Consider the following 18,327-nt stretch of genomic DNA (forward strand, 5'->3'; position numbering starts at 1 on the left):
TTCGACTGCCTAAGAGGACAAAATGGTACAAAGTCCACAAATACCTTACAGAATTGCATATGCATTTAAGATCTGAGTCCTTCTCTCTCTGGAAAGCTATCCCAATGACAACACACTGGCAGGACAAACAGACAAGCCTATTTATTGTAGTCATCACGTCTAATAAGGAAGAGCAGAAAGAACCTTGATGTCCAACTAAGTGGCCTCCGAACAAATGAGTGGGAATGCCCGAGCTGTGAAGAGCGGTAAGGAGGCACTCTCATACTGCTGAGGAGTGTCATCAGCACACACCATGCAGGGGACAAGTAACAGAGGCGCCCTGGTGTCAGGGTGGCATCAGTCACTTGATCACAGATTGTCCAAAAGAAAACAGAACAAGATCCTTTACTAGGTGCTACATCTATTTGATGATTGAAATGTGAAAACAAACAGAGGCATAATTTACAAAATAAACTGTTCTAGTAGACTCAGAAAAGTTATTGAAACTGTACTAAACTGTGACACCTAAGAAAAACTACATTCACTCAAACTGCTTTAACAGAAGCTCATTTAGGGATGGATGTTCCAAAAACACTCACGCCTCTTATTGAGCCTCACTTTACTGTGCTTTGCAGATACTGTGCTTTTTACAAACCGAAGGTTTGTGGCAACCCTGCATGGAGCAAGTCAGCGTCATTTTTCCAACAGCATTTGCTCCCTTCGTGTCTCTGTGTCACATTTTGGTAATTCTCAGAATATTCCAAATCTTTTCATTATTACAATATTTATTACAGTGTTCTGTGATCAGTGCTTAAGACTTGCTGAAAGTTCAGATGGTTAGCATTTTTTAGGACTTGACTTTTTAAAATTAAGGTATGTACACTGTTTTGTAGACATAACGCTATCAGGGCAGCTGGCTGGGTCAGTCTGTAGAGCATGTAAGTCAGTCTCTGGGCTGTGAGTTCAAGTCTTACACTGGGCATGGAGTTTACTTAAAAAGGGCGGTGGGGGAGGGGGGCCTGGGTGGCTCAGTGGAGCATCTGACTCGGTTTCAGCTCAGGTCACGATCCCAGGGTGGTGGGATCAGCCCTGCATCGGGCTCAATAGTCAGTGGGGAGTCTGTGTGATTCTCCTCCTCTCTCTGCCTGTCCTTTCCCCCTCCTCATGCACTCTCTCTAAAATGGATAAATAAGAAAAACAGACATAACACTACTGCACACAGTAGACTGCAGTAGAGCATACACATAACTCATATACACACCGAGAAACCAAGAAATTCATCTGACACATAGTACTGCGATATCTGCGTTATCATGGTGGTCTGGAGCTGAAGCTGCAACAGCTACCAGACAGGCCTTTTACTAGCTGTAAATTTCGAGTGGACTCAGATTTCCCAAAGATAAAAACCCTTTCTGTTCCAGCACCTTGTTTAAATTAGGAATCCTCACCAATCTCATCCACATCACATTCAGTGTCTCCAACTCTACCAACTCACACAGTCCTCCCTGGGAACAGCTCTGCATCTTGTGAAATCTCCCTGGGAGGCTGAGGCTGTCAAGGGCACTCTCCCTGCTGCTGAATAAATCTAGTAAGCCCAGTTTCATGTGACAAGAAGTGGTCTCTGGTGGCAAGGCTTCAACAGATGTAAAGGTACAGGACTACAGAGGAGAAATCAGGGTATCTGAGGGTTGATCAATATTCTCTCCTTAAACTGTCAGGAAATCTAAAAACCTATCTATAGAGAAAACACCCCCAAATATTGACACTGGGAGGCCCCAATAATGTAACTGAAGGCCACCAAGCACCACTTATACACACAGCTTCCAACTAACTTTTTTGTGCCTTGCTAAAGGATCCACCTCGGAGCTCAGGAAATTTGAGGAAAACCTCCAAACAAAACAGACTAAAAAGCAAATAGATACAAAGACACTCCTAACAGGCCAGGCTAATTCAAAAAAGTCTTTTTAAAATTACAATTTACAGCCACAGAATACTTGCATCAATGAAATTATAGGAGAACAAAAAAGGAGCTCATAGAAACTTAAAATGCTCACTGAAATCATTTTTAAAGGTTGGAAAATAAAGTCAGTAAACTTCCTAAGAATGAGAAAATGGAAATGAATAATTGGAGAGGTTTAGGGAAAAAAATAGAAAGCCCAGCCTCAGAAGCAGAGGTCCCAGCATCATGCATTCCAGAGAAGAGGAAATGAGCACATAAAAGAAGTAACACAGAACTCCCCCCACAGGGGGACAGACATGACACGGAAAGCCCAAGCACCGAGTCAGAAAGGCCCACAGAGACACGCACTGTCATACATTCTCAAGCAAAGGAAAAATCCAGCCCAGAGGTTTTCAGAGGAGAGGGAGAAACCCCTGGACACACACACACAGGTTCAGAAACAGCATCCAATTCCCCAACAGCAATGGTGGGGTCTCAGAGACAAGGAGGGCAACAATGCCCGGAGATTCTGAAGCAACAGTGATTTTCGACCTAGACCTTTGGCCCGACCAAAGACTGGGCAGGAGAGAAAGAAGACAATGTTGATGTGAGGTCTCAGAAAGAACCTCACCTAGGTGCACTTTCAGAAAAGTCTATTAGAGACCATTTTACATAGGCAGAAAAGTAGAGAATATGACCAACTACACATTCCACTTGTCATTTTAAAGGTTTCTTAAAAATTTATTTGAAAGACAGAGCCAGAGAAAGAGCATGAGCGAGGGAAGGGCAGAGGGAAAGGCAGAAGCAGACTCTTAGCTGAGCAGGGAGCCCGATGTGGGACTTGATCCCAGGACCGAGCCGAAGGGCAGATGCTCAACCACTGACAGGTGCCCCTCCACTTGTCACTTTAACCATGAATTCACTCACTGTCTGCTCTGGAAGCTTCTTGACTCTGTACCTAGGCAAGCATACACACCAAAAACAGGAAGGGCACAGCAACCAGAAATGAGGAGAACCCAGCTGCAGACAGGAAACAGACGTTCCAAGAATGACAGCACAGCCGTGGGGCTAGAGGACGCAGCTCACATGACAGGCTGGAAAACGGGAGAAGAGTTCCAAAGGAAGCACGGACAAATGGGCTGTCTATGGCGTCGGCCATGTGGCATATTATACTGACAGTTCTATAAAGCTGTTGGGAGTATTTAAGAGACTTCAAGTTGCAAAGAAATTTAAGCAAATAGAAAAAAACAAGAAATCGCTAAAACTCCAAGAAAAAAAATGTACCAAAAAAAGAAAAAAAGAAAGTCATCTCATTGCCTTACTTGGTTCAGCACTGTCAGATTCAAGAGAAATTTACCTACTCATATTATTTACAAATGGTAAAGGTAAACATCAGAAGGGACAGAGTGCCTGCTTTTTGTTGTAAGTCTTTTGACACTAACTTAACTTTTTCAACAATGAATTTTTATTAATTTTTATTAATTTTAAAACCAAAGTTTTAAAAATATTTTAACTAAACACAGCAAAAGTAGTTGCTAAATCTCAGTATTAGACACATGGGTATGTATTACTGTTCCTTGTACCTATCTGTATGATTCAAGTATATCCTGAAAAGGGAAAAACTGCAACCTTGGATAAAGTAGTAAAAATGGAGACTAACTCTAGGAAAAAAACACATGAAAAACATTGTACCATATAATAGGATTTGGTGCCTGTCTTTAAGTGTATATAAATTACTATCTTAGTAACCAATTTAATTCCAACATAATTATATAGATAAACCTAAGTTATTTTAAAATAGAAATTCCTGGGGCGCCTGGGTGGCTCAGTTGGTTGAGCCTTCGGCTCAGGTCATGATGCTGGGATCTGGGATCAAGCACTATCGAGCACTTGCTGAGCAGGGAGCCTGCCTCTTCTATTCCCTCTGCTGTTCCCCCCACAACTTGTGCTCTCTGGTTCTCTCTCTGTCAAATAAATAAATAAAATCTTTCAAAAAATTAAAATAGAAATTAAAAAAAATTCCTAATATGTTGAACTAAATATATAAAGAGCAAGAGCATGCAAACATTTGTTTTTCAAGTTTTTATTGATCACCCACGCTCCATGTCAACCATAGAACCCAGTACTAGGGACTGCCTACTGATCTACTTACCACGGTGGCACATTTAAGGCATGGCCTCAAATTCCTCACCCTTCTCCCATCAAGCATGGTACACGCTCCCTCCCTAGTGCCTGGCCTGGCTATTGGCTATGCAGCAAGTCGGCCAGTCAGTATGAGTCCCAGGGCCCCAGGCTCCACGAGGAGAGCCTCACAGCTGTGCCTATCTTGGGGGGCGGGGGGGGGGGCGGGCTTTGTGTTAGTCCAGCCCCAAGAGGCCCAGAGAGGAAAAGAAAGGTCCCTCCACTGTAAGCTGAGATGGAATCCGCCTACAGGCATAGCTGAGCCACTGTACCAATCCTGGAATGCCTACCCAGGCTTCTTGCTCCACGAAAAAAAGACACCTCCCTTTTGGGTGAATTTTTTTTATTTGTAAATGGGCACATTCATAACTGACATAGGGATTTAAAAGCAACAAAACCCTGGTCTATGTAAATTGGAAGAATGATTTAAGACAATTTTATAAACAATACTGATCAAGGGGTCAGCAATCTTTCCAAAATACGATCTGTCACACAACAGTGGGAAACAAGGGACTCCATGATCTCACACTGAAGTATCAAACAACGGGCCGACGAGAACTTACAAGAGTACCTGCTTTGTCTTTAGCCGTATGCCAGGTGCTCTTAGAAATGTCCAGGAAAAAGAAAATCTAAGATCAAACAAAAGTACTGGCTGTATGAACAATCTCTCCCTTAAGAGCAACAGCATCACTTGGTTTAGATCCTTCAGGCATTTATACCATGGGACATAATCAGTGTAATTTGCTCGCTCTCCTGACCAAAAGGACTTAAAATCAATGAAGAAAATGGGAGAAAGAAAGAAAAGAAAGAAAGAAAAGAAAGAAAGAAAAGAAAGAAAGCTGAGTGCACCTTCTGCACTCAGCTTCAGAAAGAAAGGAAGAAAGAAAGGAAGAAAGAAAGGAAGAAAGAAAGGAAGAAAGGAAGGAAGAAAGGAAGGAAGAAAGGAAGGAAGAAAGGAAGAAAGGAAGAAAGGAAGAAAGGAAGAAAGGAAGAAAGGAAGAAAGGAAGAAAGGAAGAAAGGAAGAAAGGAAGAAAGGAAGAAAGGAAGAAAGAAAGAAAGAAAGAAAGAAAGAAAGAAAGAAAGAAAGAAACGGGACTGCTGAATTTGAAATGGTGTGCATAAAAAGAACCCTGGAAAATTAATCACTATTTCAAATGACAAACATGGGAGGTTTCACTAATAAAAAAAAAAACTTGACAGCTTTTTGCAATCAACAAGATAAAATTTAAAATATTTTATTGTAAATAGTATGATCATAAATAACAATGCTTTCTGTAGGACAGCTATTAATGCACCAGGCACCCAACTAAGCCCCACCCCGCCCATCCCGCTTCTCCCAATAACCTCAGCAGGTCCATACCACAGCACACCCCTACTTAAGTGACAAAAACAAAGGCTTGAGAAGATGTGCAGCGTGCCCATGTCTATGTGGCTGAGAGGGCCAGGATAAGATAACGTAGTCACAGATGGCTTACACTTCAGTCTGTCATCTCTGGCCCAACATATCTTACTGACAAATCCTGAACACTGAAATCAATATTATCTTCACAAAAGAAGAGCTAAAATAAAGAAGAGACAAGGGGAACTTAAAAATCTTAATCCTTGTGGATCTTCTAAAAAGGAGTTCCAAATAAATGTAAGAAAGAGTTCTAAATCAAACAGCAACCATTTCTGTAGTATTATTTTACCAGCAGAATTCTCTCATTTATCATAGAATCTTAAAATGTTATGACAGACTTTTTTCAACATTCAAATGTATTACTGGAGAAGAACTTAAGGCCTAAAGGAAATATCACTTACCTATTCCAGAATGTAAGCCTGTAAGATTTTACCTTTGCTTCTGGGGTGAGTAAAGATGATGCAAAGTCTAACCTTCTATCTTGTTGTAGTAGCTGTGTGCCACAAGAGTTCGTGTCTAGTAAATATTTGTCTCATTTCCACCCATTTCATCCCAATAAATTATTTCAAATAAACATACAAAAGCTTTTTTCCTTAAAATCACTAAATAGCCTAACACTCATACTGTTCTAGTCAAATCACTTTCATTTCTTTCAAAAAGAAATGATAAATCCTTCATTTTATAATCCCATGAGGTAAGTATTTATAATTCACTTGCTGTATTTAGCAGACATCTGTATTTACCAGAAGGTGAAAGACCACAGAAAAAAATATTAACATGCTCCCTGCCTTTCAAAAAAGGGACCTATTATTTCCCATGTATGTGCCTGGAACCCTGGAAAGCACAAAGTTTTAAGAACAGCCAACCAGTAGGAGCCATGTGAGAGACTCCTGGATGTTCATGTTCCACACGTAGTAACGAAGGCAGGGGCCGCCTACCTGCATCCGCTCTGGACCGCTGGCCAGGTGTCTTCCCGAATGGGGTCTTCATTCATCTGTATTTAAGTGAGCAGCACAGCTGCTGGACTAGGGTGAAAAGTGGATACTCTCCGATTTGAAACTTTTCACAGAATCTCAATGTTCCTGTTAATCCATCATCCAAGTGCCTTTTTTACAAGTTCAGCAAAAACATGTGAAATCATAAGGACTCTGTAAAACAGTGAAGTAATGGTTCGTTACTAGAGCATCACAAAAGCAAAACTACCCGAGTGAGCCACCAACTAACGTAAAATTTTAAACACATCAGCCACAAAGTGCTCTGCCCAGAAGCAATTAGCCTGACTTCCTCAGACCTGGGCACCAGGGGCTGCACCACCCACGGAGGCCGTGGGATCGCCCACACTGCATCTGCCTTCTGCACTCAGCCCAAGACCCATCCTGCCGCCACAGCCATAAAGGGAAAGCACCGGGGTGGCAGTGAACAGGGTTCTCCCTCAGAGGAAGGGGGCCTGCAGGTCAGAGAGAGGAGCACAGCCAACAGGACTCAAGTGCCCTATCTACTCCCGAGCTTCCAGAAACCAGAGGGAAGAGCAGCAACTCCTGTACCCATGCAAAAGTTGGTCATCTTAGGGAAGCAGTTTATCCCTTAAGGTAAATCTGATTCCCGCTGCATCCAGAGTAACACATATGTGGAGACAACGCCCCCTGCGTATCTCACAGATGCACAGCACTACCCTGGGCCTCGTGGGGTTAGTCTTCATGCAACCACGGCCACGTGTTCACAGGTTCAAGAACTGAAGGCAGTGCTGAATTAATTTTCGAGACAAAAATGTAACAGAATAAAATGATTAAAAAGCCTTATTAATCATTAAGCATTAATCAGGAGAGAAGAATCCATTTAACGGATGAAAATTCTTAACTATATTAAACTTTTCCATATTCAAGGCAGACTTAAAAATGACCAGATGTTAGAACTCACTCAGCGATTATGGCCCCCCACTGGGGCTCAGGAGCAAAGGAGGCAGCACACATCTAAGTGAGAACATGCCGCGCAGGAGCAGCACCTCTTCAGGACTTGGCTCTTCCCCCTTGAGGTTCTAGGGCTTGCAGCCTCACCATCCAAGGCCTGGGGAGCCCCCGCAGAGGCTGCCACCCATCTCCCAGGTCCACCCGCAGCCACTCCAGCAGCCACTCCAGCATCCTACACAATGCCCCCACCCTCTAGAAGGCCACAAGCGGCCACTCCTGCCCACAGCTCCCCATCTGCCACCCACAGGGCCACCAGGCCACAGCGCGGGAATATCGTACATGCCAGCCTGCCGCCTGGGCCTGGGGTCGCCCGAGGCCCCCATGCCCAATCCCCTCCGCCGTGCCACCACGTTCACCATGCCCTCAGAACGATGCACTCCTGCAGTCTGCCCCCAGGTCTCTGACACCCTCCTTTCAAGACTGCTGCCCCCACCCCAAGCTCCAGGGTCACAGCTCACACCTTCTGACCACCAAGCCTACGAGAGCTCTGGAATCCTCACCGCAAGGACCTCATCTCAAACCACCTCTGATCGTCCCCCTCCCCTTGCATGGATGCTCTACCCCACACTTCCCTGGTGCGCCGGGGCCTCAGCACTGTCCCACAGTTCGTGGGCATCATCGGGGCCAACCTGCCCCCTGCAACTGCTCCAACTCCTCGGATATCACCCATGAAAGCTACTCCCCTGCTTGCCTCCATTTTCTCACCCCTCTTGTCCTGTACCCTTGGTGGCAAAGCCTCCAGTGCCCACGGCTCATGCCACCAGGTATGGACAACCAATGGAGCAAGCAGGCAAGCACGTGGCCACCTGCCAGGGGGACAGCCCTGCATGAGAGAGGACAACCCACCCTCACACCTCCGACCCCGAGGGCGACGTCAGCTCTCTCCTGCCTCCCCTACTGGCTCCCCCTTACCGCCAGAGCATCCTCAGTGGTACTTGACAAACGATGCACCATCCCCCAACCAGAGAACATCCACCCCTTCACGGAGCTACCCGAAGACTGAGGCAGGTTTTCATCTATACAAATACCAATGTATCCTCCCTGGTGAGTAAATCTGCTCTGCACCATGAGAAACCCAGCTTCCTGGGGTCCTGAAGTGCCCACCCCTCTCCTGAGCACACTCAGGGTCTCCCGGTGACATTCCCTACTGCACAGATCACCGGGATGAACCTGTCACCCCTGTTCTACTTCAAAACAGTGCAATGCCCGAGGTGAGAGAGCCATTGTGGGGAAGGCTGCAAGGAGCTTTCTGAATAAGCTAAGAGTGCAAAATTTTAGATCCAGGTAGGTTTTCCCCGTTTTTTGAGACACAGTCAATATCCCAACTACCTCATCTACCCAGACGCCTGCGAGTCCAGAAAGAAAGGAGAGCCTGAGTGAGAACACTACCCGGCGCCGCCTCGCGCCCCTGGCTTTGCTCTGTTCCAACAGCTGCCACAGAATGCTTCGAAAATCTCTCCTAAAACAAATCTCACTCTTCTGTCTGGAAAGAGACAAATTTAATTTGTTCAAAAAATTTTTATTTTATTTTTTTACCTTAATAAACTTTCCCTTGAGTTACTCTATTAAGTGGTTAATTTAGTCAACAAAACAAAAAAATTATTTTTAAGAACTTTAAATGGTGACAGAGTAAAAACCCCTTATTTCTAGGAGAATGGGAATTCTAAAAGTTTTTTTCCAAGTATTACAGAAAATGCTGTCCCAGGCCACAGAAAGGCAGTCCTAGGTCTGGAGAGGCCCAATGCTGTGGCCGCCACAAGGGGAAGGGTGCCACAGCGCCACAGGGCCAGGTGGCTTTCAGCTGCAAGGCCACTCAAGCCAGTGCCCCTCACATGAGCTGGGCATCCCCCAACAGCCTCCAGGGGCACCACTGCTCACACGACATTGTCAGAAACCCTTCCTCAAGCCTCTGGACCTCAGCCCCAGTTTACGGTGAACTTGGGTGACACAGAAGCCACACGCAAGTGTCTACAAGGCAAGCAGGCCCCACTCTGCTAGACAGCCACATACAGCTCCAGCCTGGACTACAGGAGCCGTGATATGCAGGCTGGAGTGGAGAATCTGATGGACACTCGGGCATTACTGACGGCCCCCTGCACACACTTGTGACGCTGGGGTTGCACAGTCATTCTCAGGAAACACACATGGAGATTTCAGAGGCAGACTCCCATAAGGTCTGAAAATGAATTTCAAATGGTTCAGGAAAGAAAATGAAATACACAGAAGAAAATGAAAATAACATAGTACCAATTCTCAAATCTAAGTGATGAGTACCAATGCTATTCTTTGAACTCTTACTTCAATTTGAAATTTTTCAGAATAAAAAGCTGAGGAAGAAAGGATCCTGGATTTTCCTTTGCTAAATCCATCTTTGCTAAAATAAGGCCAACTATCCAGGTTTGCAATCTTGCTAAACAATCTTTAAAATGTGTCATTAATTTAGTTTTCAAACTCAAAATCCTCTCTCCGTAATAATGGGGACAACATTCTCACAAACAGTTTCACAGAAAAAATATGTCCCAAGGCACACACTGTGCGTCCACACACTGCTGTGTGTGCATCTGCTCAGGCACCTCACAGCCACCAGGAGGCACAGACAGTGACCACACTGCAGCACAGAAGCTAAAGCAGCTTGCACATGATCACACAGACTGCAAGGAGCACTGCTTAGATAATTTCCTATTTTAACAATAAACATATAGATTGTTCCCATAAAGGAAGAGTGTGCCACAAAATTCAATGCCACTAAATCCTATTTCCAGAAAGCATAAAAAATGAGTGTTTCAACATTTCAGACAAAAAAGAATAAATACAAGAAGTTACATTATCAAAGTATTTGCTCCCAGCTGCTACCATCAAGCCGTGCTGTTCATAAAAAGAAATCTCCTCAACTGTTTAAGCAAAGATGTTAAGTCTCAAAAAGGTCTCGATACCCAGACCACTACTGGAAAAGCACAGGGGAGCACTAGTGGCCAAAATACACCAGGGTGAGTTGAAGTCTGAGCTGCCCCCAAGTTGTCTTAAAGCTACTGTCACAGAGGATTCCACATGGGTGGGAGGAATGCGTATTACCACGAACACGTAAAAACTGACATACAGCTATAATCTCAACAGGGCCTAAATATTAAATAACCTTTTTAGTTAAAATATTATAGGGAAAAACATCCCTAAGAAGTGTTGTGACGTCTGCAATTTACCATGCAAGCTTTCAAAGGGCTCAAAAAAAATTAATGTAGCAAAATATTAGCAAAAGAATCTCAATGTAGGGCATATGGATATAACTCAACTACAGTTTCAACTTTTATGTGTATAGAAAATTTCATTTACGAAGTCTAGGTGGAGGAGGCCTGGGTGGCTCAGTGGGTGAAGCATCTGCCTTTGGCTCAGGTCGTGATCCCAGGGTCCCAGGATGGAGTCCCACATCAGGCTCCCCTGAGGGAGCCTGCTTCTCTCTCTCCCTGTGTCTCTGCCTCTATGTATCTCTCATGAATAATCTTAAAAAAAAAACAAAAAAAGAGGAAAGGAAAGGGAAAAGGAAAAAGAAAAGGAAAGGAAAAATTTACTTCCTAAAATGTACTAGAAAGTCCAATGGAGGGGCACCTGGGTTGCTCAGTCATTCGGGAAGCTGGCCCTTGACTTCAGCTCAGGTCGTGATCTCAAGGTTGTGAGATCAAGCCCCACACTGGGCTCCACACTCAGCACAGAATCCTCTCCTTGAGGATTCTCTCTCTTCCTTTGCCCTTCCCCTGTTCACTTGTGCTCACTCTAAAATAAATCTTTAAAAAATAAAGGAAAGAAAGAAAAGTTCAATGGATGGCACCTAAAGACCACATTACAGAGGCTTCTAGTACAGGCTGTCCCTTTGACCCAAACCTCAGGATGAAAATGAAGGCTGTTGCACACCCAGTGTTCAGCTAGAATGCCAAGTGGGTATCTGAAGGCCTCCAGAGCCCCACACTCTCATATACCAGTATGAGCAAAATTACTGAACAGCCAAAATCCCTACACATCTAAATACCATGTCCTAATATGGAGCTCTGAACCACGGACCTAATGCATGGGAGCCAAATCTAGATGGGGAAAACCTGTCTTCATTTTCCTAACCTTCCTCTAAAAGACAGCATCTCCCTCCACCATGAATGTATACAACAAACCCCAGTGTTACTAGGAACTCTGACTTCTTCAATGGGAAACAGTATTTCCATCCCACTGAATGTGTTATAGATACCAAAGTCACTTTTTAGCTCATTAATACTTTTAAATGATGTCACGTGCTGCAGAACAGACTGGACCAGAGCAGACCAGCTGTTGGGTCAGCAGTCCTCCAAGTGTGAAAACAGAACTGGTGATAGTGTTAGACAAAGACCTGGCCAGCCCTGGTCCAAATTCCAGGGAGAATCCCTCTAAATCCTTGGAGCTTCTAGAGTGACGGGAGTCTCTATGATTCGTGGTGGCCCCTAGATGATTTGTGCTCACAAGATGTCTCAGAATGGGGTTGGTCACACCAGAAAGACCAACCATGGGCCTGGAGGACTGAGGCTCTGAATCCCATGATGGCAGCCCTACTGCTAGATGTTCAATTCAACCTGACGGCCAATGATCCATCAATCATGCTCACATAATGGAACCCAAAAGAAACTGGACACAGAGTTGAAGTGGGCTCCCCGGTCAGCAATGCTCCCAACTCCACGGAAGATCACTGCAAGCTTCTCATCTGGACCCTCACAGACCTCGTCTTGTGTGTGTGTATTTCCTCTTAGGATTGTTAAGATTTGGATCCTTTTCTGCAAGTAGATATATACCTCGGATCCTGCACATTTGGGTTCCAGACCACTGCAAGTCAAGTGAATTTTTTGTTTCCCAGTGCATAAAAATGCTATGTTCATACTCTACTGTAGTCCATTTAGTATGCAACAGAATTAAGACTAAAAAAAATACCACCTTAATTTGGAAAGTTTATTGCTAGAAACTAACCATCATCTGAGCTTTCAGCAAGTCATAATCACTGATCAGATCACTATAACAAATAATGAAAAAATTTGCAATACTGCAAGAATCACAAAAACAGAACACAAACACAAAAAGTGAGCAAAGACTGTTGGAAAAACGGTGCTGCATGCTTGACAGAGCTGCCATAAACCCTCACCCTGTAAAGAACACAGTATCTGCCCAGCACGATGACGTGAACCCACTAAGGTGAGGGATGCCTGCATAGTGCAAGACGTTCCAGTAAATCCTCAAATCTAAGGGGGCCGTGGGAACCCTCACATTTATAGCTGGCTGGTCATAGCTGCAGGAGGTTGGGGGCCCCCAAGCCTGGGCTGAAGTCTGCAGTGAGGGCAGCTATGTGGTCAGGGACGTGTGACCTCACCCGAGAAGCTGGTGTTGGAGGCTGTGCTGCAGGCACCACACAGGTCTGCACTGCTCTCTAGTTCCTTCTCACTGAATACCTGTTGACCAATATGTGAAGGAAGAAAAGGCAAAGACCACCTCAATTTACTTTTTTATGAGTGTCAAAAAGCCATCATTCAAGTATCTTAAAATATAAAACTTTAATGATGCATATATTAACAATACCATCCTGTACTTAAAGTCATAGTACCATTAAATTTTTTGTATTTTTATAACCATTTAAATATAACTGACTTCTTTTATGGTCCCTTTTATTTTCTCTACTGTATTCAGAAACACTGCCAGAAAGTATCCACAGGTTTCAGCAGACTGCCAAAAGGACCACAACACAACTAACCCTGTCTAAACCACTGGCAATAAGCAACTCTGAAACCTTTAAAGGTCACCTGCAAGCACCAGGTAAAGAATGGACAACTCCTGGTAGGGAGGACTAGTCACTGAGAACACTCCTCTGAAAGCTAGAAAATCAAAACAAAATCTGAAAGCAATTACTATCAGGAACCAGGGTTTCTTACAGAAATGGTTACTTCCAGGGGCATCTGGGTGGCTCAGCAGTTGAGCACCTGCCTCCGGCCTAGGGCGTGATCCTGGAGTCCTGGGATCGAGTCCCACATCGTGTTCCCTGCTTCTCTCTCTGCCTGTGTCTCTGCCTCTCTCTTGGTGTCTCTCATGAATAAATAAATAAAATACTTAAGAAAAAAAAAGAAAGAAAGAAAGAAAAGAAACAAGTTACTTCCAGGTCAGGTTCAGGACCTAGAGGAGCAGCCTGGAACACCTGGAGGTATAAGAAGCCAGGAAGCTATCGGAGCCAGGGAGACATCCCTGGAGGAGCGTCAGACAGGTTCCCTTAACCATTAAAGTTCTGAATATGACTGAAGACTTCCACGACAAGATTTGGAATGCACAGTTTGAAGGCATCGAAGGACACGACTGTTGCACTCACAATGGCAGGATCTGGGGAGGTAAACCCCACATATGGAACGACTCGTATCCCTGAGAGCAAGGGGTGGCAAAGGCTGACAGCTCTGCAAGGAGCTGAAGACCAGAAGCCCAGGATGATCAGGGACCAGCACACAAGGGGAGGCTGTGAACCTAGGCTGTGGTGACCAGGAGATGGTAGGAAGGCAGGCTAAGAACTGCGGTGTGCCTGTAACTCATCTGCACTCCGAACACGGCGCTGGGGGAAGCACTAACTGCCCACTCCCTCAGGTGTCTGGCAGGAGCAAGCATCAATCAATCTTCCCTACGAATATCATCCCAGACTCCAGACTATTTCAAACAATTTTAAAAATGTAATCTGCTGATACACATATGTGCACACTTACAAACTGGCCCACAAGGAGACAAAAAACAGGCAGAAACAACAAAACAGAATGAAAAAAGGAGACCCACAGAGTTGCTGGGTACTTGGAGTTGCAAAATCATACTTTAACGTATGCTAGGGGGAAAAATACATAAATATAATTACTGTTAAATGAAAAATAAAACAGCTGTCAAGCATCATGCTCCAAATGGTAAAATCTAAGAGAAAAACTGGTAGAAAACTTTTGTTAAGATGCAGGACAGCCGGCACCCAGCCTTGAAGTTCCCCTGAGCAGATGGCACCAGTTTAGTCATGCAGGCAAAACTCAATTTGGCTTATTTATTTTGCAAGACTGACTGGACCTGGGTCATCCCTTGGTGGGGCCTCTGGACATCATGAGCAACACGTGAAGTGTTTTCCCAAGACTGGTATGAGGTAACCGCTGGCCAGTTCCCGATCACTGGAGATCATGCTAGCATCGTGACCAATCCCCGGGAAGAAGACACAGTCACGGATGTCTCACCAGAGAAGCTGCCCCCGAGCCTCACTCCACATGCCAGCTTGCAAACTGCTATTGGAGTGTGTGCACAATAAGCTGCATGATCCACTGTCTGCCTTTGGCTGTTGTGAGCCTCTGACCTTTCACAGTATCAGGAGTGGAATGCAAGTGAGGCTCCCAGAGCTCTGGGACCCTCAGAGTCCCCTCCCACCCAGAGCCCTCCCTCCCCACCTCCCCACTCCTAGAGGCTGGAAGCTAAGTCTCTCTGGGCTCCAAGCTCTCCCAGCTTCTTGTGCACTTGCTTCCTGTCCCTGCGCTGCTCTCTGGTTTCTATTTCCCTTTGTGGAAACTTCTGGGTAAGTCACCCCTCCTGTTCACAGGGAGGAAACACGTGATTCCCGGTGATTTGGAACAACTGTCAGAAACTAAGGCCCTCATAGCTCAGGCGTGTTAGGGAATCCAGAGGCAAACAGGTTCCACCTCGTCCCTGGACCAGGCTCTCCGCCCTTCCTCCACAAACAGGTGAACTGCAGTGGTCACTGAGGGAACCTTTCTTTAGGTGAGTCCACCTTAAGAAACACCCTTAAAGAGGATCCCAAACCTCCATAGATAAATGGAATGCTCTGTTTGACTGGTATGCAGGAGCTTCTAAAACACAAAGATGACTTCAAAACCAGTTCTAAAAGGATCCTTACAGCATAAAAATAAAATTGAGTAAAATCTCTGGCCATCTGAGCAAGTAACCTTTAACCTACTCCATCTGCCAAAAACAATTTGGATCCAACTATTCTTTTGAGTTTTTTATCTGGGACATGACTACAATTTATTGAAACAAAAGCTGTAAGATCTCTGTGTCTATCTGGAGATTTATGATGCCTGTGTATATGCTGTAGATGTGATTCATTTTCACCTCTCAATGATACTGCCAGAATTAATTTTAAAGGCTCTATTCAATTGGCTTAAAGAAAATTGGGCATTTCTATATATTAGGTATACCCCTAGAAACACAGATACTGGACAGCCCCGATGGCCCAGCAGTTTAGCGCTGCCTTCAGCCCGGGGTGTGATCCTGGAGACCCGGGATCGAGTCCCACGTTGGGCTCCCTGCATGGAGCTTGCCTCTCCCTCTGCCCGTGTCTCTGCCTCTCTCTCTCTCTCTCTGTCTGCCATGAATAAATAAAAAATTTAAAAATTTTAAAAAAAGAAACAGATACTAACCCAAACATTCTTCAAGTTCATCAGATCTGGATAATCTCTGATAAATAAAAGGTAGTTGAAGTTTCTTGGTTTAACAAAAACAGGCATGTCTTGAGAGTGATCAATACTGAATGTGATACAAACAGGAAACTTTCCTATCCAGGTTTACTGATCAGGTAAGATCACAGGGTCGCCAAGGTTACAGAATGTATCCACAAGAAAAAACTTAAGATGATGGTTATTTAATGTATAACCCAAGCCTCGTTAGACGCAGGCAATTTAAATAAATGTAAATGGGAACAAACTCTCTACTGTTAAACTAATGGATTTTCACTGAATATCTAAATCATTTCTATATTAGATAAACATTAAATGCTGAATATCGTTAATTCTGGCTTTTGAATTTTTATAGAGACAAAAAAAATTTGTTTTTAGATGTATGCCTGGGTGGCTCAGTGGTTGAGTGTCTGCCTTTGGCTCAGGGCATGATCCCAGAGTCCTGGGATCGAGTCCCACATAGGACTCCCCTCGAGGAGCCTGCTTCTCCCTCTGCCTATGTCTCTGCCTATCTCTGTCTCTCATGAATAAATAAAATCTTTTTTAAAAATTTGGCTCTATTAATAAACATGTTTCATACCACACTGAAAAAAGTTGAGACAAAATAGATTAGAAATTTTGGAATGCATGTATCGGTTTGCTCATCTACTACTAGAGGATGCTAACATATGACAACTGCTCACAACACCCACCTCCTGGTTTTCCCTGAAAGCAAGGTTAAGATCTGTTAAAAGTTGCAATAGAGGCTGAAAGTGCAAAGTGCACCAGAGAAAACACGAGAACACTTAAAGTACTGGCACAAATTAACTCTGCACACGCTATGTGCACACAAGGCAGCAGATGCCCTGTGCAAGGGGGGGCAGCACCTACTGTGGAGTAGTTACTGTAACTTCCTGTTTCTCAAACTGTGGTCACAGACCCTTGGTGAGTTGTCATTAACATTTATTGAAACAGGAAATAGAGGGGCACCTGGGTGGCTCAGTCAGTTAAGCATCTGACTCTTGGTTTTAGCTCAGGTTGTGATCTTGAGTCCCTGGATCAAGCCTCTTGTCCGACTCCCTGCTCAGTGCAGAGTCTGCTTGAGATTCTTTCTCCCTCTTCTCCCCTCATCTGCCCCTCCCGGGTCTCACATGTTTTCTATCTAAATAAATAAAATCTTTTAAGAAATAAGTAGGAAATATACACATTATTAGTAGCGACCTATATAAATGGATTATATTCAATTTATCTATGTTACAAGTGAATTATAAACTTATCTACAGATAATTGAAAGATTCTCAAAGAGTGCAAGAGTACATGCGTAGCATAAAATAGGAAATACATGTCAGTTTATTAAGCTCTTATTTAGTTACTTACATGGTATCCACATACATATTTAGTATGTGCTGGGCCAAAATATACCTGTATTTTTTGTTGTGTAATTATCCAAAATGTTTTAAAGTCACTGCTTTCATGCGGTCTACTGAGCAACAAAAGGGTCTACACAGCCAGTTGGAAAGACCAATACAAGAACCACCACTCCTGCTGTCCTGCACAGTGACAGCCCCCCAAGGACAGGCTGCGAGCACTGATAGTCTCACATGTTCTTGCCTTCTTCTCAGCCAGGCAACAATCCGTATTTTAAAAAACTTCTATTGCTTATAACTAAAATTCACCCTTAAACAACACTGGGGTTGGGACACAGACTGCCAACACTACTGAAAATCCACATATAACTTATGACTGCGAAAAACCTTAACCAGTGATCACCACCATTGACTGGAAGTCTTAGCGATCACATAACACATTAACACGTTCTGTAAGTTGCAAGTATCATATGCTGTATTCTTACAATAGAGAAAAGATAACATCTCTAAGAAAGTCGTAAGAGAGGATATTTTTACAACACTGTCCTGTAGGTGAAGGGCCCATGTGGTTCACAGTCCCTGTTCAAGGGCCAACTGAACTTGAGGGCTGTGAGTTCCAGGGGCAGATCCACAGGATTTACAGCTCTATCAATTTAGAAGCCAAGTCTCACCTTTCAAATCTTGATTCTCCCTGTCGGCAATAATGAGGGATCTGCGGCCCCCACCTGTCCTATCACATCCACCCTGGCAGAGAGATGTCAAGAGAACCATACACAGTCTCACACTGTAATCTCCAGAAGGTATATGGTTCACATTAATTCTGTACAGGGAACTTATACTCACTCAGTGTACTATACGAACACTTTTATTATCCTCTACCAATAAGCCTGTCATTTATTCTGTAACAACTGCCTTGCGAATTTCTTTTCTAGGTAAGAGTCGCAAGTTTTAGAAATTAAGATCTGAACTAATAAAATTGCAACTGTCAGCAAAAAATATTTATCTGTTTACTTATTTATATGATTTTCATTCATCATGATAAGTGAA

General features: G+C 44.0%; 1 protein-coding gene across 8 annotated transcripts in view; it reads right to left on the minus strand.

Moving 5' to 3' along the window:
- SPIN1 (spindlin 1) overlaps nt 1–18,327 on the minus strand; it is a 75,262-nt gene that overhangs the window by 30,865 nt on the left and 26,070 nt on the right. For 7 of the 8 annotated variants that reach the window (XM_049093281.1, XM_035701276.2, XM_049093284.1 and 4 more), the window contains one exon: nt 6,438–6,647. The exons of the other annotated variant lie outside the window; for it this stretch is intronic. In XM_049093281.1, the coding sequence (XP_048949238.1) occupies nt 6,438–6,489 (52 nt within the window). In that variant the 5' untranslated portion in view covers nt 6,490–6,647. The remainder of the gene's footprint in view (nt 1–6,437; nt 6,648–18,327) is intronic. 8 annotated transcript variants of the gene reach the window in all.

The sequence above is a fragment of the Canis lupus genome, chromosome 1 (genome assembly GCF_003254725.2).
Source record: "Canis lupus dingo isolate Sandy chromosome 1, ASM325472v2, whole genome shotgun sequence".
NCBI lineage: Eukaryota > Metazoa > Chordata > Mammalia > Carnivora > Canidae > Canis > Canis lupus.